General features: G+C 41.2%; 1 protein-coding gene across 1 annotated transcript in view; it reads left to right on the top strand.

The window, feature by feature from the left end:
• Asb3 (ankyrin repeat and SOCS box containing 3) overlaps nt 1-21167 on the top strand; it is a 55180-nt gene extending 34013 nt beyond the window's left edge. The window contains exons 8-10 of the mRNA XM_051170503.1: nt 3148-3408; nt 5873-6003; nt 20955-21167. Coding sequence (XP_051026460.1) covers nt 3148-3408; nt 5873-6003; nt 20955-21157 — 595 coding nt within the window. The 3' untranslated portion in view covers nt 21158-21167. The remainder of the gene's footprint in view (nt 1-3147; nt 3409-5872; nt 6004-20954) is intronic.
• Nucleotides 21168-21413: the final 246 nt, after the last annotated feature.

Genomic DNA, 21413 nt, shown 5'->3' with positions numbered 1-21413 from the left:
GGGTATGCAGATAGCTCAGTCAGGAAACCTGAGGACTTGAGTTTGTTCCTTCCACAGAATCCTCATTAAATATGAGGTGTGCTGGTATGTACTCTGAATCCCAGTGCTAGGGAGCAGGAGACTAAAGGGTCCCTGAGGAGAGCTGGCCAACTAGTCTAGCCTGACAGGTGAGTTCCAAACCAGTGAGAGACTATTACCTCAAAAGAAATGGGTGTTCTTCCTGAGGATGACATCCAAGGTTATCATTTGGCTTCCAGGTGGATGGACGGACACACACACACACACACACACACTGATAAAGAATATAAGAAAATAGAAAGTCATGCCTGTGCTCCATTAAAATTCAAATCAGGCCGGGCATGGTGGCGCACGCCTTTAATCCCAGCACTCGGGAGGCAGAGGCAGGCGGATCTCTGTGAGTTCGAGGCCAGCCTGGTCTACAAAGTGAGTCCAGGATGGCCAAGGCTACACAGAGAAACTGTATCTTGAAAAACCAAAAAAAAAAAAAAAAAAAAAAAAAAAAAAAAAAATCAAATCAGTTGTGTAGGTAGATGCTGGTTTTTAAAGGTCTGACCATTTATTTGTTACTTTTAATGACACTTAAATTTTTATCATTTATTTTATTTTTATAGGTGTTTTGCCTGCATGCATGGCTGTGCACTGCATTCTTGCAATGTCCACAGAGGCCAGAAGAGGGAACTGGAGTTACAGACAATTGTTAGCTGCTATGTAGATGCTGGGAATAGAACCTGGGTCCTCCAGATTGTCAGCCAGTGTTCTTGACTGGCATGAGTCTTCTCTCCAGCCCCAAGATTTTTACGTTTGACTGGATTGAGGCGTAGAAATAGAAACTCTCAGTGAGGACGCCCTACATCTCCTGGCAATCTGTCCCTGTCTTTTTTTAATTCTCTTGGCAGCCTTCTCCTTACTTTCTCAAAGTGTTGTTTCTTCAGAGCAATATGCTGGCATTTGTGTCACAGGACGTTTGGAGTAACAAACACGGAACCTTGGTGGCCTTGGCCCTGAGCTCCTTACTTTGCTTATTGACAACATCATCCTTCAAAGATTTAACAGTTTTCAGATTCTACTTGTTCTTTGAGCCTCAACCACCAAGGAATAGTGATCTCCATCAGTTCAGGAATACTTAGATTGGCATCCAGAGTACATCCCCAAACAGACCGGCACCTTCCATCTCCAGTTCTCCTTGGTCTATAACAGAACGGCCCTATTCAACAACAGACACACTCTGCTGTGGGTCATGACATCCTCTTCATGGGAAACCATTTGCTATTGCCACGGCGAGTTAAGACCACATAACTCTTCCACTCCTCACCCAGAACCCTAACCCTAACCTGACTCCTGGGTCCATAGATTCTGTTATTTTTAATGATGCATACAGGCATACTACAAATTTTATTGACTCTGTTGAAGTCATTAGTATGGATATCTAGCTGTGAGACAACTTAACTCTGTTCAAACATTCTCACTGGCCAAGTCTGACAACCTGAGCTGGGTTTCCAGGATCCACATGACAGAAGAGAGGAACCCCTATAAGTTGTCCTCTAAACTCTCTCTCTCTCTCTCTCTCTCTCTCTCTCTCTCTCTCTCTCTCTCTCTCTCTCTCTCTCTCTCACACACACACACACACACACACACACACACACACACACACACACATAGAGGAAGAAGGCATAAGACCACTAGCACTTGTATTTGTTGCTGGCACTATTGATGGGCAGTGTAATTCACCATTTCCCAAGGAGCAAGAACAGCAACTGCCTTTGTGTCTCCAGTTCTGCCTCTCTTCATAGCACACAAACCACTCAGCTTTCCTTCCTCTTCCATCTCTCCACCACTTTTTTTTTTTCCTTTCTCTCCCATCACTCTACCACCTACCTGCCAGGTTCATCATGGCTCACATAATGCCAAAATCAAAGGGAGAATAATCTTATTTGTATATAACTTCTTTCTCAGTTGTGTGCACATTGAGCATATACATTTATTATGATTCATTACAGTTAACATTATAAACAGTTTTAAAATATGAACATGTAACTATCAAAAATGAAGTTTTTGATGACTGTAATATGTTATTGTTATTTACCTAATGCTTTGTTATTGAATGTTTAATTGTTTCTTTCTAATGTCTGCTACAGATAATGGTGTTAATAACATATTTCTACAAGCGGTTTGCAATTTATTTTGAATTTTATCCTCTGGATAAATTTTTAGAGATTATATACTGAGTAAGAAATCTGAAAACATTAATATTTGTACTATTTACATAATATAGTAATATTAGTAATATAGTAACAGTAAGTATACTATTTATATAAGTATATTTAAATGTATATAAATATATTTACTTAAAATGTATTTATTATATAAGTAGTGTTTCATTTATTTATTTTCATAAATAGTTATGTAGTGCTAGAAAAGAAAATAACTCGTTTAGTGTTACACAGCTAGGTGGCTTCAGGGACAGTGCTCACTAACTTGTAGCCTTACCTGTTTTGGTGATCTTGCCAAGTGGCTCTTTCTTGTGAGGATTACACCTGCTTTTTTTTTTTCCGGTGTAACCATCAGTATTGGATTATCTTTTTTTAAGCAATACATCGAATAGGTTAAAATGACATGTTTATGTCATAGAAGTACTTGATAAGGAAGGTTAAGTTGAAAATGCAGAACTGTTAAACTTGGTTCATTAGAAAAACTCTTTTGTATGATAGGTGTGTACCTACCTATCTACGTGTTTGCTGAATACAAGAGTGGAAATTGGCTAAGGATACATAACATTGAAGTTTCTAGAATGAATCAATCTTCAATGACTTACCATATTGTTCTCAGTTTTTAAGAAAAAGGTACCTCCTAGGAGAAATGCTTAATTGTACAAAACATTATAGCTTGAAAGAGGTTTTCTTTGTCAAAGATGTTTTTAAAATGTTGAAAGCATGAACAATACCGAGGGATTGACACGTAATTTTTTTCTTTGTTACCTCATCTCGACTTACTACATGTAGAAGCCAGTGAGTATTCCGGTTGCCGCTCTTATGCCCAGATATAACTACTATTAACAATTTGTTAATAAGTATTTGTCATATAGAAGTCTAACTTTCAAACTTCTTTGTATTTTATTTTTTGGTGAAGCTGTGAGTTCTTTGGAATTGTGAATATTCTTTTGAAATACGGAGCCCAGTTAAATGAATTGCACTTGGCCTACTGCCTCAAGTATGAGAAGTTTTCAATGTTTTGCTACTTTTTGAAGAAAGGTTGCCTGTCGGCTCCTTGGAATCACACATCTGAATTTGTAAGTTATGCAGTTAAAGCACAAACACATTATAAAGCATGGTTGCCACATCTCCTGCTTGCTGGATTTGACCCATTGATTCTGCTGAGCAACAGCTCTTGGTAAGAACTTTTTCTAGTGTCCCTTCCCCATTGGTAATGAGTCTTTCTCAAACATACCATCAGTTCTTGAGATCTCTGCCCTAGGAGGAGAGGAGAGGAGAGGAGAGGAGAGGAGAGAGAGAGAGAGAGAGAGAGAGAGAGAGAGAGAGAGAGAGAGAGAGAGAGTGAGTGTGTGTATGTGTCTGTCTGTCTGCAAGTGGTTAGGAGAGGTCTGGCTTCCAGGCCACATTTCTACTCTGGGCAATTCTTTATGCCTCTCTTTTTATTATGGAGACAAGAGTCTTAGTAGCCCAGACCAGTCTCAGGCTTACAGTGTCCCTGCATCAACAACTGAAGTGCCAGCCATGCTGACATGCATGAAGTGCCAGCCATGCTGACATGCATGGCTAACTTTTTATACTGCTCTTAAAATATATGTGACAGAATAGTTCTGCCCCATAGCAGCCTGGCTTGTGAAGTTTGTCTTCCTTACTACATAGTGTTTTTGAAGTATCTGAGACTGTAACTTACTTAGCTCTGGTTGTTTCTTAGGTCAGCCTTTTCTAAGAGATTATATGAATGTTGAGTCAGGATTCTATGGTGAAAAGATTGTTTCTACCCAATTCCAGCTATAGCAAAAGTTGTTGTCTGGGATAGATACCTGGGTAGTATATAGCAAGTGAAAAAATGCCTCTTAGCCTGGTAAGTCAAACGAGAAAATAGAACCAAAGTCTGCAATCGAATAGAGAACATGTTATTTTGCAGCATCTGTTAGCCTTGCAAGGGTCAGTTCCGGGGATTGAACTGAATTCACAAGGTTTGGCAGCAAGCATTTTTATCTGCTAAGCCATCTTTCTGAGCAACATTTCCCTACTTGTAAGCTGAGTTTGCATTTCTGTGGAATCTACTTTCCTTCCTTCCTTCCTTCTCTCTTTATGTGAAGAATGGGCTTTTATTTGGTAGTATATCCTAGTATCTTACTTTCTCATCACCACTACCTGGATGTTAGGACTTTTCACTAAGCAGCGGCTTTATACGTTCCCTAGGAGTGTCTGCAGAAGTTAAGCATGAAAAGGATGCGTTTTGTATTAATTGAATGAAAAAAAAGATAAAAGGGGGGAATGGCTGTTTCTAAGGAGTTGAGGTTTTTATTATAGATGTAAGGGAGAGTACAGGCAAGGCATCTAAAAGAGTCCAGAGTGAGCATGGGGAGTGGGCGGGTGAGGAGGTTGTCGAGAGAGGAAGACAGGAGAAGCAGGAGCCAAGAGACCTAAAGGCTAAGATACTGGCATAGCAAAAATGGCTGAAACTAGGGAAAAAGGCCCAGCCCTGTTCCTGGGCTAAAGAGCTTATGGAAGGTGGCCGGGTTTACTATCCAGGAAGTCTCTTTACAGGCACTGGAAATGCTGAGAAAGGCTGCAGGACGGTGTCTGCGCTGATATGTTAAATAGGCGCCTTAGCCATCTGGTGGGTTTGAGACCTAACAGTAATGTAGTAGTAGGTTCTATTTTTCTTCAAATAATGTGAGGCCGTCTAGCTGCTCTTGGACGAGTAGTTTTCCTAAGAATTTGGATTCTCCTAAAGTTGTGACTGAATTTCATGCATATAATGATGTAAAATCTCCTAGAAGATACAATGCTGAGTTTCCTAGCACCATAAGCATTTTATACATTATTTACTTTTTAAATTGTGTTTATTATAGTTTTGTATATTATTTTTATAAAGCTTGCAGAAATAGTTAGATTATATATTATGTAAGAGAGCTGGGGCTTAAAGAATTTAGATATTTAAGTAGAAGAGTATATTAGAAATTAGGACTTACTTTAAACCAATGTTATTTTCATTTGTACCTCTGTGGGTGGATTGGTAGGGAGTCCTGTTTTGGGGGGGGGGGAGAGGAAGATCTGTTAATGTGGAACTCATATTTCCATCCTTAAAGCTGAATATTAGACCACTCTTTAGGGCTCAGCCTATAGTGAGGAAGGTTGTTAGAACCGCTGCACAGCCCCTGGGAGAGGCACATGGGTGGGGCCTGTGGGGCAGGGAACCACCTCTCTTGTATACTCAGCAGCGAGTACTTGAGCTTTGTCCTTTCTGGATTATTCTGTATCTATAGGGATAACCAGGCTGCATTTGGCAAGACAGCTCAGTTGGGAGGAGGTGATAGCAAGTCCACCGAAGACACTGGTGCTTTTTCCAGTGGAAAAGGAAGTGCCTGCTTTTCAGGAGTGTAGAGACTCCTTGTGAGGCCCATTGGAGAGCTGCACACTAGTCTATTTCATTTCTAGGAGTCCACTGAACTTGCCTTAGTTATATTGATACTTTCTGTGGTTTTGTTTTGTCCCTTTCATCATGAAGTTCTTGTAATAATAGGAGTGTTGTATTTGCTTCTAATATTATCCGTGTGTGTGTGTGTGTGTGTGTGTGTGTGTGTGTGTGTGTGTGTGTAGTTTCTGATGGCTTGTTAATGGTGTTGTTGATACAGGGTTGACTCAGTCAGTGATGACATCCTTATTTTTACTTTGGAATTTTCTAATTGGAAGAGACTTCCATCAGCTGTTGAAAAGATGCTCTCTGCCCGTGCAAACTCCTTTTGGGCTCTTCAGCAACATATGGGTAAGAAAACACGACTTAAACACACTGCTGCCTTTCCTTCTCTAGCTAAGCTGGAATTTTTGTGGATTTGCTAGAGAACATGTAATAAATTAGGCATAATTTGCATTTTCTCATATGTGGAAAGGATGGAGACAGTATAGTGATTTCCACTAAGAATTGTATCTGTTCATAAGTTTAGCCTACAGCTAACTATTTTTATTTAGTGATACCCTTTTGCTTCTGCAAAGGTATATAAACAAAACGGTTAATTTGTATGCAAAGGAATGCTGATCTTAATTTTTCTCTAGAAATTTTTGTGGATTTGTTTTCTCCCTATAACATGTTATCATCTTTGAAAAGCAATATTATCATCTTTTATTTGCACCTGTCTCTACTGATAATATAGCATTCTACTGGTGTACCCCATGAGCTGGGTGAAAACTCTGTAAATTGAGGGTTTTGTTGTTCCTGATTTTTAGAGAGGATTTATCTCTGTAGATGAGGCTGGCCTAAAATTCTGTTTTAGTAAATTTTCTCAATCTAAAGCAGCCTGAGGAAACCATGCTCTTCAACTTAAGCGTACTCAGACTGGAAGAAAAGTTTCTGTTGAAAACGAGTTTTCTGTTTGGCGTCTCCACAAGCCTTCTAGTTGAGAATTTTTTTAATGGTAATGTGGGAAATTTCTCTTGCATCTAATCCTCAACATTGGTCTTGAATATACTTTTACTAATCATGTATTTCCATCACCAGAAAACAAATATTTATTCATAACAGAGAGAATATGGGCCACTGGACTTGGGAACAACAAAAAATCAAAGAGGCCACATATGCCACATGGGGAAATTACTACAGCACACCCATTAGTAAAGATGTGTTTGTGTTTCCTCTGAAGACCTTAGCTTATGTAAGGCGTGTTCAGACCAGTGATTCTCAACCTGTAGGTCATGATCCCTTTGGGACCACATTTCACGTACCCTGCATATCCAGTATTTACTAGTAGCTAGTGCTTTCTCTGTTTCTGCTCTCGCTGCAGCCTCTCTTCTTGGTTCCAGTTCCATATATCCAAGAGTCACGGAAATCTCTATTTTGTATCTTACATTTTGTTGTATCCATAGTTGAACATGTCCTTTTCATACAAATCCTTGTGTTTTTCTGTTTTCTAGTTCTGTAGGTCTGAAAGCTTAGAGAATGATATTTTCTGAGAAAAGGACATAGAGCCCGACAGCTGTTTGCTATCCAGCTCATTCACAGTGGCGGTGTTTCTGTGCTGTGTGTGGATTTCCTCACACACACCCCCTCCCTAGCATGCACCACTATGGCTGGCTCTTTTATTTTATTTTATGTGCATTGGTGTTTTGTCTGCATATATGTCTATGTGAGATTCTCAGATCTTGGAGTTATAGACAGCTATCAGCTGCCATGTGGATGTGTGTGGATTTTGCCCCATTTGCAAATAGGTTGTGATTGCTATCCAGATAGTAATATATTGAATTCCAAGGCCAGATGTACTGGCTTATACCTGTAACCTTTCATTCAAGAAACTGAGACAAGAGCACAAGTTAAAGCTAGTTTGAGATACACAGCGAGGCCAGCCTATGGCCATATATAGTAAGACGGTCTTAAAAACAACAAACAGGGTAATATAAGAGCCCTAATGCTGCTTCATAGTGATATGAGAACATCCATTGTTTTTTCATGCACCGAAAAGCTTGTTTATTATTTCAGCAAATACATGCTGGACTATAATAGCATATGCCTTTAATCCCAGCACTCAGAAGGCACAGGCGGATGGATCTCTGACTTTCAGGCTAGCCTGGTCTACAGACTGGGTTGGAGGACAGCCAGGGCTACACAGAGAAACCCTGTCTCCAAAACAAACAAAAAGAAAGAAAAGAAATAGAATACATGAGGACTTGAGCTGGACATGGTGTAGTGCATGCCTCAAATTCCAGCTCTCGGGTTATGGGGATCCCACCAGAGATGACCACTCAGACACAATTCATAACCAACTGAAAGTCTTTATTCCAGCTGGCTTGGACTACATTCGTGTATTCCTGACCTAAGCATGTCCCCAAGCATTTAAGGCAAGGGACTTTTAAATACATCCTAGTATGTTGCTCACCAGCTGCAGGGGGAGGTTTGCACAAACAAGCAGTTTAATAGAAGCTATGTTATAAGGCATCTTGACCTTGAGTTCCTGGAATAACAGAGTTGAATAATTTCCTATGGGTTCTCCATCAAGGAGATCAAATTCTACTAATGGAGGAACCTCTGCACTGTCACATTTCCCACTGATTCTATGGGCAGGAGCCAAATTATTGACTCATCCTGTTCTAAGGAATCAGAGTCGGTCCTAAGGACTAGCAGCACTACAGGAGAGGGCACTAGATCTCATTATAGATGGTTGTGAACCACCATGTGGTTGCTGGGAACTGAACTCAGGACCTTTGGAAGAACAGACAGTGCTCTTAGCCTCTGAGCCATCTCTTCAGCCTGCCAGACAAAATTTTAATTTTTAGTTTGTTTGTTTGTTTGTTTGTTTGTTTTGTAAGCATGGTAATACACACTTCTAGTGTCAGCATTTAGGAGTTGAAGGTAGAAGGAGCATCACAAGTTTAAGGACAGCCTGGACAAAGATAGCTTGAACTAGTGAGTTCAACAGAAAACACCAACTGCAATTTCCCTTTTTGTTTCCAGGGTGTTTGGGTATTGTTTAATCTGAGAAATAACTGTATCTTTTGATTGGAGACAGAACTATCAGCTAAGAGATATTCTTCTGACGGGGTAACACACCTAAATTTTGCTGGGTATCTGTTAAGCCAAACTGTGACTCATCAAAAAAATGTAACTGGCTTTCAATCTACGCAAAAGGTCTGTTCCCTGTTGTTAAATACCTTTTGAGCTTCCACTAGCTACTGAGACCTATTTATACTATCTACATTCTATCTTTTATAACTTTTTAAAATACTGGGCCCACTGGGTGACAAAGGGAAAAAAATTTTTGGCAACTGTCTTAATCTTTCTAGAAAGAACCTAGTGAAAAGAAATTAAAGTCTCCTTGTTCACTGTTGGACAGAAAGGAAAATCCATTCTAAATAGCTCCTCCAGGAACTGGTGACCTGATTTGGCTTACCCCTAGCAATGGGGCCCAACAATGGCCTTCATCGCAAAAACCTCTCAAGTAGTAGTTAAAGCTGTGGACATAGATTGAAAGATTCATTGTACATACAGACCTCACAAATCTGGGCAGGTAAAAAGAATAAACTGAATGTTAAAAACAGCAACAAAAACAGATCTCTCATTTGAGTCCAGAGAAAGGTAAGTAGATCTCTTTCCTTCATTGGCATGTGACCTCGCATTTCCACTACCATGCTTCCAGTTCTGTGGCAGGTGTATCCTTTCAAACCGTGGACCAAAATTAGCCCTTCCTTCTTTAAGTTGCATTTGTCAGGCGGTTTGTGGTATCAACCTCAAAATAACTCCAAGGTTGAATTCTACTGATGCTTATTTATACAAGAAAACTTGAGACTTTTTGCAAAGTAAAGACTCACATTTGCTACCTCTTCAATCTGTTATCTATTTAATGTGTAAACTCTACTATCATGTTTCTTAGGTGCCTGTATATCTTGTGTGTGTGTGTGTGTGTGTGTGTGTGTGTGTGTGTGTGTGTGTGTGTGTGTTCCTGCTGAAATATTTGATATGTACATTCTAGCTTTCTTCTTCTGTAGTATCCAGATTGCCCAGATCTCGAGATCCCCGAAAAGACCACCAGGACTCCACCATACCGATGCAACACACAGAGTCCTGTGTTACAGGCTCAAGCTTGGACCACAATCCTTCCTGACGTAACAGGATAGGGGAGTGATGCAAATCTTCAAGGGCAATGGATTTATTAAAAAAACAAAACAAAACAAAACCATAAGCGGAGGTTGTGGGTCACAGGAATGTCGACCTTTAGGCAGGTTGGGTGGAGGCTGGATCTCAAGAAGTGTTTTTATCTCGGAGGAACATTGGATGCTGATTGTATCTAATCGCTCCTGATGAGTTTCTGAAGACTGCTGGCAGGTGCAGTTTACAGCAGTACGTGGTCACTCTCGGAATGCAGGGAGAACTGAGGGTCACCTAGAGGACAAGTTATCATAGAGCATACAGACCACAGCGCTAGTTACAGAACATACAGACCACAGCGCTAGTTACAGAACATACAGACCACAGCATTAGTTACAGAACATACAGACCACGGCATTAGTTAAAGAACATACAGACCACGGCATTAGTTACAGAACATACAGACCACGGCCTTAGTTACAGAACATACAGACCACGGCATTAGTTAAAGAACATACAGACCACGGCATTAGTTACAGAACATACAGACCATAGCATTAGTTACAGGACATACAGACCACAGCATTAGTTACAGAACATACAGACCACGGCATTAGTTACAGAACATACAGACCACGGCATTAGTTACAGAACATACAGACCACGGCATTTGTTACATAACATACAGACCACGGCATTAGTTACAGAACATACAGACCATGGCATTAGTTACAGGACATACAGACCATGGCATTAGTTACAGGACATACAGACCACAGCATTAGTTACAGAACATACAGACCACGGCATTAGTTACAGAACATACAGACCACAGCATTAGTTACAGAACATACAGACCATAGCATTAGTTACAGAACATACAGACCACAGCATTAGTTACAGAACATACAGACCACGGCATTAGTTAAAGAACATACAGACCACGGCATTAGTTACAGAACATACAGACCACGGCATTAGTTACAGAACATACAGACCATGGCATTAGTTACAGGACATACAGACCATGGCATTAGTTACAGGACATACAGACCACAGCATTAGTTACAGAACATACAGACCACGGCATTAGTTACAGAACATACAGACCACAGCATTAGTTACAGAACATACAGACCATAGCATTAGTTACAGAACATACAGACCACAGCATTAGTTACAGAACATACAGACCACGGCATTAGTTAAAGAACATACAGACCACGGCATTAGTTACAGAACATACAGACCACGGCATTAGTTACAGAACATACAGACCATAGCATTAGTTACAGAACATACAGACCACGGCATTAGTTACAGAACATACAGACCATAGCATTAGTTACAGAACATACAGACCACAGCATTAGTTACAGAACATACAGACCACGGCATTAGTTAAAGAACATACAGACCACGGCATTAGTTACAGAACATACAGACCACGGCATTAGTTACAGGACATACAGACCATGGCATTAGTTACAGAACATACAGACCACGGCATTAGTTACAGAACATACAGACCACGGCATTAGTTACAGAACATACAGACCATAGCATTAGTTACAGGACATACAGACCATAGCATTAGTTACAGGACATACAGACCACGGCATTAGTTACAGAACATACAGACCACGGCATTAGTTACAGAACATACAGACCACGGCATTAGTTACAGAACATACAGACCACGGCATTAGTTACAGAACATACAGACCACGGCATTAGTTACAGAACATACAGACCACGGCATTAGTTACAGAACATACAGACCACGGCATTAGTTACAGAACATACAGATCATGGCATTAGTTACAGAACATACAGAACATGGCACTAGTTTGCTCCTTGAACTTCCCTAATTCTTGAGTGTCTTGTGTGATTTTCTTGACACAATAGTTTTTATTAAGGCATGTGTCAAAACAGAACTGATAGTATTCAAAACTATAAGCTCATATTAACATGTCTCAGTTTAGTCCCAAGTGTGAAACTCATCTGAGTCTTTTTTTTTAAATAGAGGAACCCATTTCTTCAGCATAAATGTGCCTCCTACTGCTCTTCTTATTTGATTGTTCATTTATATTGCCACATTCTCTGTAAAGATGGACCCCAACCATACATTCTCACTTCCTTTGTGTGAATGCCAACTTACTCTTTGATATGCTTTGGCACCCACAGCACCAGTCTGATGCCTATATCTTGTCCTGCCCAACTTATTGAGTATCTTGTTAAAAGAATAAATGGAAAGAGGAGGGGAATGCAAAAACAATTGCAGTTTGGGGCTGCAGAAGAAAAGTTGGTGACGTTATCATGGAATGCTTTCTCTTGGATTTGCATCGCGGACTATATTCTTGTGTGTATGCTCTCTTCAGTGTTAACGTGAAAATTGCCATAAAGAATTAGAACAGCAGTGATCACCCACGGGTGACCATCATGAAGTTGGTCTACTAATATCCCCTTCCGGAAGGACAGAGAATTTCATGAGGCTCAGTACAAAAGTAACTTTTGTTCACCTGATATAATTGTCATTTTGGAGGCTTACTGACTCTCTCTGCTAACCAAGGCCTAATCCTGGAAGTGTCTTGCCTCCATACAATCTAATCTAGGCCTAGAATGTTTTCAGCATCTGAAACTTACTGATGAATAAGTTCACATTTTCTAGTTCTTTCTGAACTCTTTGTTTTAATACATATTTTTAATTATAATTTACATCACATCTTGATTGTAATCCCCTCACTCTGACCTTCCTGTTCTACCCTTCCTACCTCTTCCGTCCTATTCACTTCCCCTGGACCTCTGACCGGTGGGGCCCTTCTCCCCCACAGCCTGTCAGGTCTCATCTGGATAGCCTGCTTCCCCTTCCTCTGTGTTCCCACAGGACCTCTCCACCAAGGGGCAGTGCTCTTTCTGAACTCTGGCTGACTGGTTCAACTCTGCTGTTCTTGCTCAAACTCCTCTCCTAGATGACTGATTCAATCTGGCTTCTCTATCAGCCTCTGACTGAATTGCTCTGGTTGGCCTCATACTAACTTTGGCAGTCTGTTCTAATCCTCTGGCTTCTCATTCTCTGGCTCGTTCTGTCTTCCTCTGTGTCTAGTTTGTTCTCTGGAACCTGTCTCTGTACAACTGTCCTGGTAAAACGACCTCTTCCTTCCCTCTGCTCTTAAGTAGACTCTCTTTCCGGTCTGTTCTGGTGAGAGTCAGTTGCTTCCTATCTCTGACTCATTCAGTCAAATCTTTCTCTGATTTTTCACTTTGTTTGCCCCTCAATTAGATAACACTTTCAAACATTGTTGTTTCCTTTACAAGCTAACTTTACCTTCATTGTTTTGGAATAAAGGTATATACTAAGGGTGTGTCTACCTTCCAGCCAGAGGGATTAAAGGGGTGTGGCACTCTGCATTCCAGCCGGATCACATAGACCTAGACCTTCAGATGTGATCCCTTGCCACAGCAGCCATGTTTCTGGATTAAAATTCCCCTACAGCTCACAGGGCTCACCCAATGACCCTCCCTCCCCTCCCAAAAGCAACATACAGATTTTTTTTAAATCAAAACATTTCCTGGGGATTTAGCTGCCTTTGAGCACCCAAGCTCCTGCAAGTAACCCAAGTAAACTCACTGGTCTATCAAGCTGGACTTATATGAACTTCTTTCTTTGGCTTGTCAGTGACCCTTGTATTTTGGAAGAAAAATCACATAGCAAGTATAGCTTATAAAAGACTTTCCTTTTTAATATCATAGAAGGACTGAAGAACTACATCTGGATGCATGGGACTCTTTGGCCCTCTTCTGGATGTCCTGCTTACTGTATGGAGATCTTCATTGTGACGTATCACCCTCTTCTGGGTGCTTTGGGTACATTGGTTCTCTCCATGGGGATCTATTGCCCTCTTCTGGATGTTCTGGGTACTGCATGGCAAGCGGTTGACCTGGCTGCTATGGAAACATTGGGAAGCTTGTGCCTTCTGGATGTTCAGTGTACTTCATGGGAAGCTATCCCTCTCTTCTGGTTCTGTTGGGCACTGCATAGGGTATCACCATCTTCTGAATGCTTTAGGTACTGTGTGGGGATCTTCAGTGTCACTCATCTGTGAGTGACAAACATCTGCCCAATCCCAGCATACAATTTGCTTGGATTACCAGCTCAAGAAAAAAAAAAGTTCCTGTGTTTTTCAAAAGGAAAAGGCTATAAATTTCCTACAACCAGGGAAATCTGAATATTTTTGACTGCCTTCCTGAGGCTCATGAGTGACCAAAATTCTCACTGCCTTCCTGAGGACTCAGTTGAGAAGCTGCATCTCAGTCCCATGATGGACCCCAAGGAACCCTACTTCAGGGCTGTAGTATATGATGTTCATGTCAAGTCAGTTGTTGTTTTGTTACTTCCACAATCTGTGCCACCGTTGCCCTAGGCTGCCCTGCAGGTGTGCGCTGCTGTAGATAAGGGCTTGTGGCTGGCGTGATATTTTGTATTTGTCTTCCGATAGCATGCAGAGTACTTTCCTGTACCAAAGATGCTCAGACATAGGGGTGAAAACTCCATTTAGGCACCGTCTCGACATCTCCATGTTCAATATATGGGTTGTCTTCAGCAATGGAGTCTTACTGTCAGTATGTGGGGAGAGAAACCTATATAATCTTGACAACAACCTAGATTGTTTGGGGAGTTCCGTGGGCACCCTTTGGCTAACAACTCAACTAGATGTCACTCATTCCTGGTTCTGAAAGTTTTGTTAGGTGACAAGAGATAGGCAGGTGTGACTCTGCCATTATTTGGAAATTTCATTTAAATTGCCTTCACGTATGTATATATATTTAGAAAGTATCTACTGTATTAGAGTTCCATACTACCCCTCAAAAGTCCCTTAATTTTAGCTGTCTCTCCCTGTATTTTTTCCCACAACCCCCTCTCACCTGCCCATTTCGTCCATACCTGTTGTTTCCCTTTCCTAACGAGAGCTATCCCCTCTAGTCCCTTCCTCTATACCACCCTCCTGGTTCTATGGGTTACAGCTTGGTTTTCACTGACCTCATAGCTACTGTCCACGTATAAGTGAATACATACCATATTTATCTTTTTGGGGTCTGGGATGGTTACCTCACTCAGGATGATTTTTTTCTAGTTCCGTTTATTTGTTTGCAATTTTCATGACACTTTTTTTTAATGTCTGAGTAACTTTCCACTGTGTAAATGTACTATATCTTCATTCTTCTTTTGACAGACATGTAGACTAATTACAATTTCTGGCTATTATGAAAAGAGCAGCAATGAACATGGTTGGGCACGTGTCTCTGTGGTGGGAGGAAGCTTCCCTTGGGCCTCTGCCCGAGCGATGTCGTAGATCCTGAGGAACATCATTTTCATTCTCCTGAGGAGCCGCCACACTGATTTCCAGATAGCTGCACAAGTTTGCATTCTCGCCAACAGTATCTGCTTGTTCCTCTTATTCCACATCCTTGCCATCATGAACTATCACTTGTTTTGTTCATTTTTGCCATTTTGACAGGTTAAGAAAGTGAATGTCAGCAAGGGTCAAGATAGAATGTGGGTTACTGGTCTGCAACCATATTAACCATTACCTCCTATGTGGCTTGACTAGGAATGGGCTCCATAGGCTCATATATTTGAATGTTTTCTCATGAGGGAATATTTGACAGGGATTAGGAGATGTGCTCTTGTTGGAGTAGGTGTCACTGGTGTTGGGCTTTGAGATTTCAAATGCTCAAGCCAGGCGTTCTCCATGCATACTACCCATGGGTCCGGACGGAGACCTCTCAGCTATGCTCCAGCACCAAGACCGTCTGCATGCTACCGTGCCCCTGCCATGACAGTAATGAACTACACCTCAGAAACTATAAGCTAGTCATAATTAAATGCTTTGTTTTATGATTGTTGCTGTGGTCATGGTGGCTCTTCATGGCCACAGAACACTGGCTAAGACTTCCGTCTCTATCTTCTTCAGTTCTCAGAATTTGAACGTCTCCATAGCCCAGAAGACAGTCTGTTTGGTGGTGGCTGCGGTAGTTTCTGCTCTCTTGACCTGGATGTGGTGGATCTGTAGTGTAGTCTCAGATAACGTCACAGCCCTAGGGGTGGAGAGAACCACTGTGCAGCTCCTTTCCAAGTTGGTTTCAGTGCCCCTTTGGCTGCCTGCTTGACCCAGACAGTCTCACCAGGCTCGAATAAGAGGAAACTGATGGTGGACTGGAAGGCCAGCTGGGTCTGTCAGATAGTCCAGGGAATAGACGTCACGGAGGCCTGGAGGGCCATGGTGACTTGAGAAGGGGACGTTTCAAGAGCTTTGCCAGTTGTTGGTCTTTTATATAGGGACAGAGTGGGGGAGGCCTTTCAAACGCAGTCTCATCGTGGGTGGGTTCCTTCCTATTTGGGGTGCTGTGGGCCTAAAATAAAGCACTCTTCTAACCCTTCAAGGAGTGCCATTCCCTGGTGACTGAGCATTCAATAGCCTTTTCAACAGATGGGGCTGGTGAAACTAGATTTCTTTCTTTCTTTCTTTCTTTTATCAAGACGGGATTTCTCTGTGTAGCCCTGGCTGTTCTGGACTCTTCTCTTTGTAGACCAGGCTGGCCTCAAACTCACAGAGATCTGCCTGCCTCTGTCTCCTAAGTGCTGGGATTAAAGGCGTGCGCCACTACTGCCCAGCTGAGACACCTATTTCTTACCCTATAAGAAAAGCAAGACCAAATGGGCCAAAGACCCGATTTGGAGACCTGAGCCTTTGAAAGTATTAGAAGAAAAAGTAGGGAGGAAACATCAAGATACAGACAGTAGTCAGGGACTTTCTGGATAACAGTCCAGGTTATCAGAAAATAATGGTAACAATTCAGAAATTGCTCTCATGAAATCAGATGTTTGTGCAAAGAAACTGTGAACTGAGTGAAGACACAGTCTTTAGAGTGCGATAGTAATCGCCAATCCTTATACACCCAACATAGAATTAATTTGTAGAACATAAAAAGAAAACCTAAGCAAGCAATTAAACAATCAGTCAGTAAACTGGCTAATAACCAAACTGGTGACAAAGGTTCGAATACAACATGGAAAATTGTTACCCTCTCTGGTCTCTGGAGAAGCATGAATCAAGAATGCATTGAGAACCCATCTCACCTATTAGAATGGCTGTCGTTAAGAGAACAAATAAACAGTGGGAAGAATGCCCACAGCACACACCTCCTATACCCTGCTGATGGGAGGGTAAATGGTTCTAACCATTGCATGAATCAATAGGGAGGGTTATTCAAAGCAAACAAACAAAGCCAGGTTCACTACACGGCCCAAGCATGCTGTCTGTGTGGCCAGAAGGGCTTCAAGTCAGCTTACCACAGATATGCTTGTGTATCAGTGTTTGCTGCAGCACCATTCACAGTAGTGAGGTTATGTAAACAACGCCGCTGTTCAACATCAAAGGCCTGGATAAAGAAATTGTAGTACATAATACACAGCGTGGCTCTATTCAGCCTTAAAAAGAACGGAGTTACATCATTTCCTGGAAAACTGATTCACCTGGAGGTAATCTTAAGCAAATTTTAAGTGTGCCCCAGAGAGTTGGATATTGTATTTTTTCTCTCTGTGTGGTCCTTAGATTTTCTCTCCATAGAGTGTTTGTTATCCATGAATGTAGAAGCAAAGCAATGTGGAAGAACAATGAAGATGAATGAGAGGAGTAAAGAACAGAGTGGAGAGCCACACTGTATGCATTAGGAAAGCTCCCTCCTGTAGCATCACATTGTGTACAATAACATACAGATGGGTTTCTCCACTGTGTAGCTCGTGCTGCCCTGGAACCTGCTTTGCAGACCAGGCTGGCCTTGAACTGACAGAGGTCCTTCTGCCACTTCCTCCTGAGTGCTAGGATTAAAAGCATGTCACCATGCCCAGCCTCAAAATGAAAAACATTACAAATTAAAATTACAACTATTATTTAAAGCTCAGCTTATTTCAGTTTACTTTTAGCCTTATATATTTATTTAATTTTGCAAATAATTGCATTATTATGTATACATAAACGTAAACTCTGAGGTTCTGTGTTCGAACAGTTTTTACTAATTGGGACGCAGTCAAAACATTTGAGGCCTCTAGACTCTGGTGCATAAGATCTTTGTGGTATTTTAAAGCTTATAAATTGTTGTGTTGATGTTTTCTACCTTGAATCTTATTGGTTTAAGTCTTTTGGTATATAGTAAGGAGGTAGGGTTAACACCTAAAAAGTGTCACACAATCAGTAGTGGCTTTTTGCCTTACTACTGGATTACACCTTTTCCATTTATTCCATTTATTATACCAGTTATTCTTTAGATTCTGTTTTCTTCCCCTATTAGTTAACTTTCTATATCTCTGACTAAAATATCTGAGGTGCTAACTGAAGACTGGGAATTGCTCACAATTCCAGAGGTTTTGGTCTGCATGGTGGAGAGGGTATTGCAAACACCAGTATGTAACATGACTGTCTGGAAGCAGGCAATTGATTTGTTTGGCTGCTTTAAGGTTTCTTGAAGACTCAACAGCCTGATCAGATTACACCATTAGAGCTTGTCATAGCATATTTAATCACGCCAATGCACATTTGTATGTGGAAGCTCAACCACTGTGGTTAAAGTAAATTCAACATGTGTTAGGAGAGGCTTAAATGACTTGCTTACCTGACACCACATTGCAGCCATATAGCTGTGAGCTAGATCAAAGTTATGGCTTCCAAATGTTCAGTTATAGAAAAGTTACACATAAGCAAAGAGAAAAAATAATTTTATTTGAGATGCCATAATGTTTTATTTGAATTTGTTGCTATAGTTTTTTTTTGTTTTTTGTTTTTTTGTTTTTTTTTTTGTTTGTTTGTTTTTTTTTGTTTTGGGGTTTTCAAGACAGGGTTTCTCTGTGTAGCCTTGGCCATCCTGGACTCACTTTGTAGACCAGGCTGGCCTTGAACTCACAGCGATCCGCCTGCCTCTGCCTCCCGAGTGCTGGGATTAAAGGTGTGCGCCACCACGCCCAGTGCTATAGATATTTTTAAATTCAAAGTATATTATTAATGAGGCGATTAGCTCCAGTCAGTTCCTGACTTTAGGTACTTCCTTTTCATTAAATTTTCATCAGTGTTAGGTAACTAATGAATTTTGCCCCAGAATTGTCAATCATAGATTTTTTTATATGCTAAGTGATAAATACTGTTAGATGAGCAAAAGCTTTTAAACTTGTTTTCAAAACTTTCACAATTCTTATTCAGATGTTCCGTTAAACTTACAGATGCTAATTCTTATGGTATCACAAAGTCACACGTGTGGCATACACTTCTACTATAATTTCCACAAGTATACATATATACACTACACTCATACTGAATTTCAAAATTGTACTCAACTATATTTTTTTGGCTGTTTGTATTTAAGCTTTGATGCTACTCACTTGGCATCTGGGTCATTACCACCATCATTACTCTCCTTTTCGGGTTACTTTCCGTCCTTTTGTTTTCAGTTTTTCCTAATGACAGCTGTATCTTAACCCTTAGTAAACTAAACAGAAACTGATATTTAAGGTGCTGAGTAAACTTCAGTTGTTTTGCTATGGCGAATGTGGAATTTGAAAAATGAGCTTGCTTTAGGCCCTGTGGGGTGGGGGGGGTAAAGAACAATTGTGAGTTGTTCCCAGCGGGGCCCGCCATAGTACGTGACTTGATGCTCCTGCTCTAATCCCTGTGTCATCGCTGCACTCACAGGGATTTAGAGATTTCTCTGCTAACAAAGGTTCAAGTCACACAAAAGCATTGGCTGTTTTGTGTTGTGTGGACATTAGCTTCTTCATTTTGGAAATTGAAACTGCTGTCATCTGGTGGTTGTCAATTACACACACATGGATTGTTCTTTGAGAATCTGCTTCCTGCTGTGGCTACAGCGATGCTCACCCACGCTCAGATTCTTTGGGGTCAGATGAATCTAAGTTTGAATCCTAGCTCTGCCAGTTAGTTTTGTGATGTTTGAAATGTTGCTGAAACTTCTTTTTAAGCCTCCATTTTCCTATCTTATTAGAGCATGGTAATATATCCCAGGGCTTGGGGCAGCTCAGTGGTAGGACATATGCTTAGGAAGCCCAAATAAATAAACAAGGCCATGTGGCAGAGAGGACACTTGATGAATGCTCTTTTTCTGTTCGTATTTTGAAGTTTCTTTATTTATTTTTTTTAAGTTTCTTTCTTTAAAAAATATGTTTTATAATGTTGGGATGTTTTTCATGCATGTATGTATGTGCACCACTGCATTCCTGGGGTTCCCATGCAGGCCAAAGAGGGCACTGGATTCTCTGAAACTGGAGTTACAGATAGGCGGGAGCCATCATGTAGGTGCTACAAATTGAGCCTGGGCCTTTTGGAAGAACAGCTGGTGTTCTTAACCTCTGAGCCACCTTCCCAGACCTTGAAACTTTATTTCATGTCACAGATGCAAAGAGGAAATGTTCAGACTGCACATCCATTGCTTGATGTGCTCAGCTCAGAGACTTTGCAATGAAACAGACTGAGAGGGAAGTAGCAATTTCTGTTACAGGTTTTCTTAAGTGCTAGTTTGTACTGTTGGGTCCTTAGGATTTAAACATTTATTTTTTTCTGGTTCTGGATGCTGAGTGTGTGATCAACTGAAGGAAGAGCAGCCAGGTGAAGAAAATAGATTAAAGCTTCATGTGATGATCCTGACTTAGCACTCTTCCTTCTGTCTGTCTGTCTGTCTCTCTTTCCAAACAAGACTAAGCAACATACCATTTCTCTTTTATTATACAGAGGTGGGTTGGTTGCTTCCCTTAATGTATTGCGTGTGTGTGTGCGTGTATGTGTGTGTGTATGTGTGTGCATGTGTGCTTGTGTTCATGATAGTGTGCACATGTGGGGACCAGAGGAGGATGTTAGCATATCTCTCTCTGCCTTACTCCTTTGAGACAAGGTTTCTCACTGAGGCTGGAGCTAGGCTGATAGGCACGCAAGCACAGTGATCCTCCTGCCTCTGTCTTCTCCAGTGCTGGGTGTCACTCTAGCCTTTACATGGGTTCTGAAGTTCACAGTGGCTCCTCATGCCTTCTGAACCATTTGTTCAGTCCAATGTCGGTTAAAATTTTGTTTGTTTTTCTCCAGCTTCTGTTCCAAGCCTAACCCATCTTTGTCGTTTGGAAATCCGGGCCCGTCTAAAAGCAGAGCACCTTCATTCTGACACTTTGATCTGTCACTTGCCACTTCCCAGAAGTCTGCAGAGCTATTTACTCTATGAAGATGTTTTGAGGATGAATGGTGTCCCAGAACCAGCAGCTCTTCATGGAGAAATCAGTGGGGCCACCTGACACAGCTCTTTTAATTGTTTATTCACAAAAGGTGGCTTGTGTGGTTGTTTGCATTGGGGGGTAATAGGAAATGAAAATGTTTACAGCTGGGCTCCCCAGTTTCCCTGCTCCTCAGTATTGCGACCTAACTCACCCTGCCTTACTCAGTTTTATCTCCACTGCACTTTGTTGTGTCATACGTGTTTACCTGACCGTTTTCTGCTTTATCCTGCCGCTATGGTGCTAGATGTGACCCTCTGTCCAGTTAGGCTCACCT

The sequence above is a fragment of the Acomys russatus genome, chromosome 28 (genome assembly GCF_903995435.1).
Source record: "Acomys russatus chromosome 28, mAcoRus1.1, whole genome shotgun sequence".
Lineage (NCBI taxonomy): Eukaryota > Metazoa > Chordata > Mammalia > Rodentia > Muridae > Acomys > Acomys russatus.
This window is presented reverse-complemented; position numbering and strand designations above follow the sequence as displayed.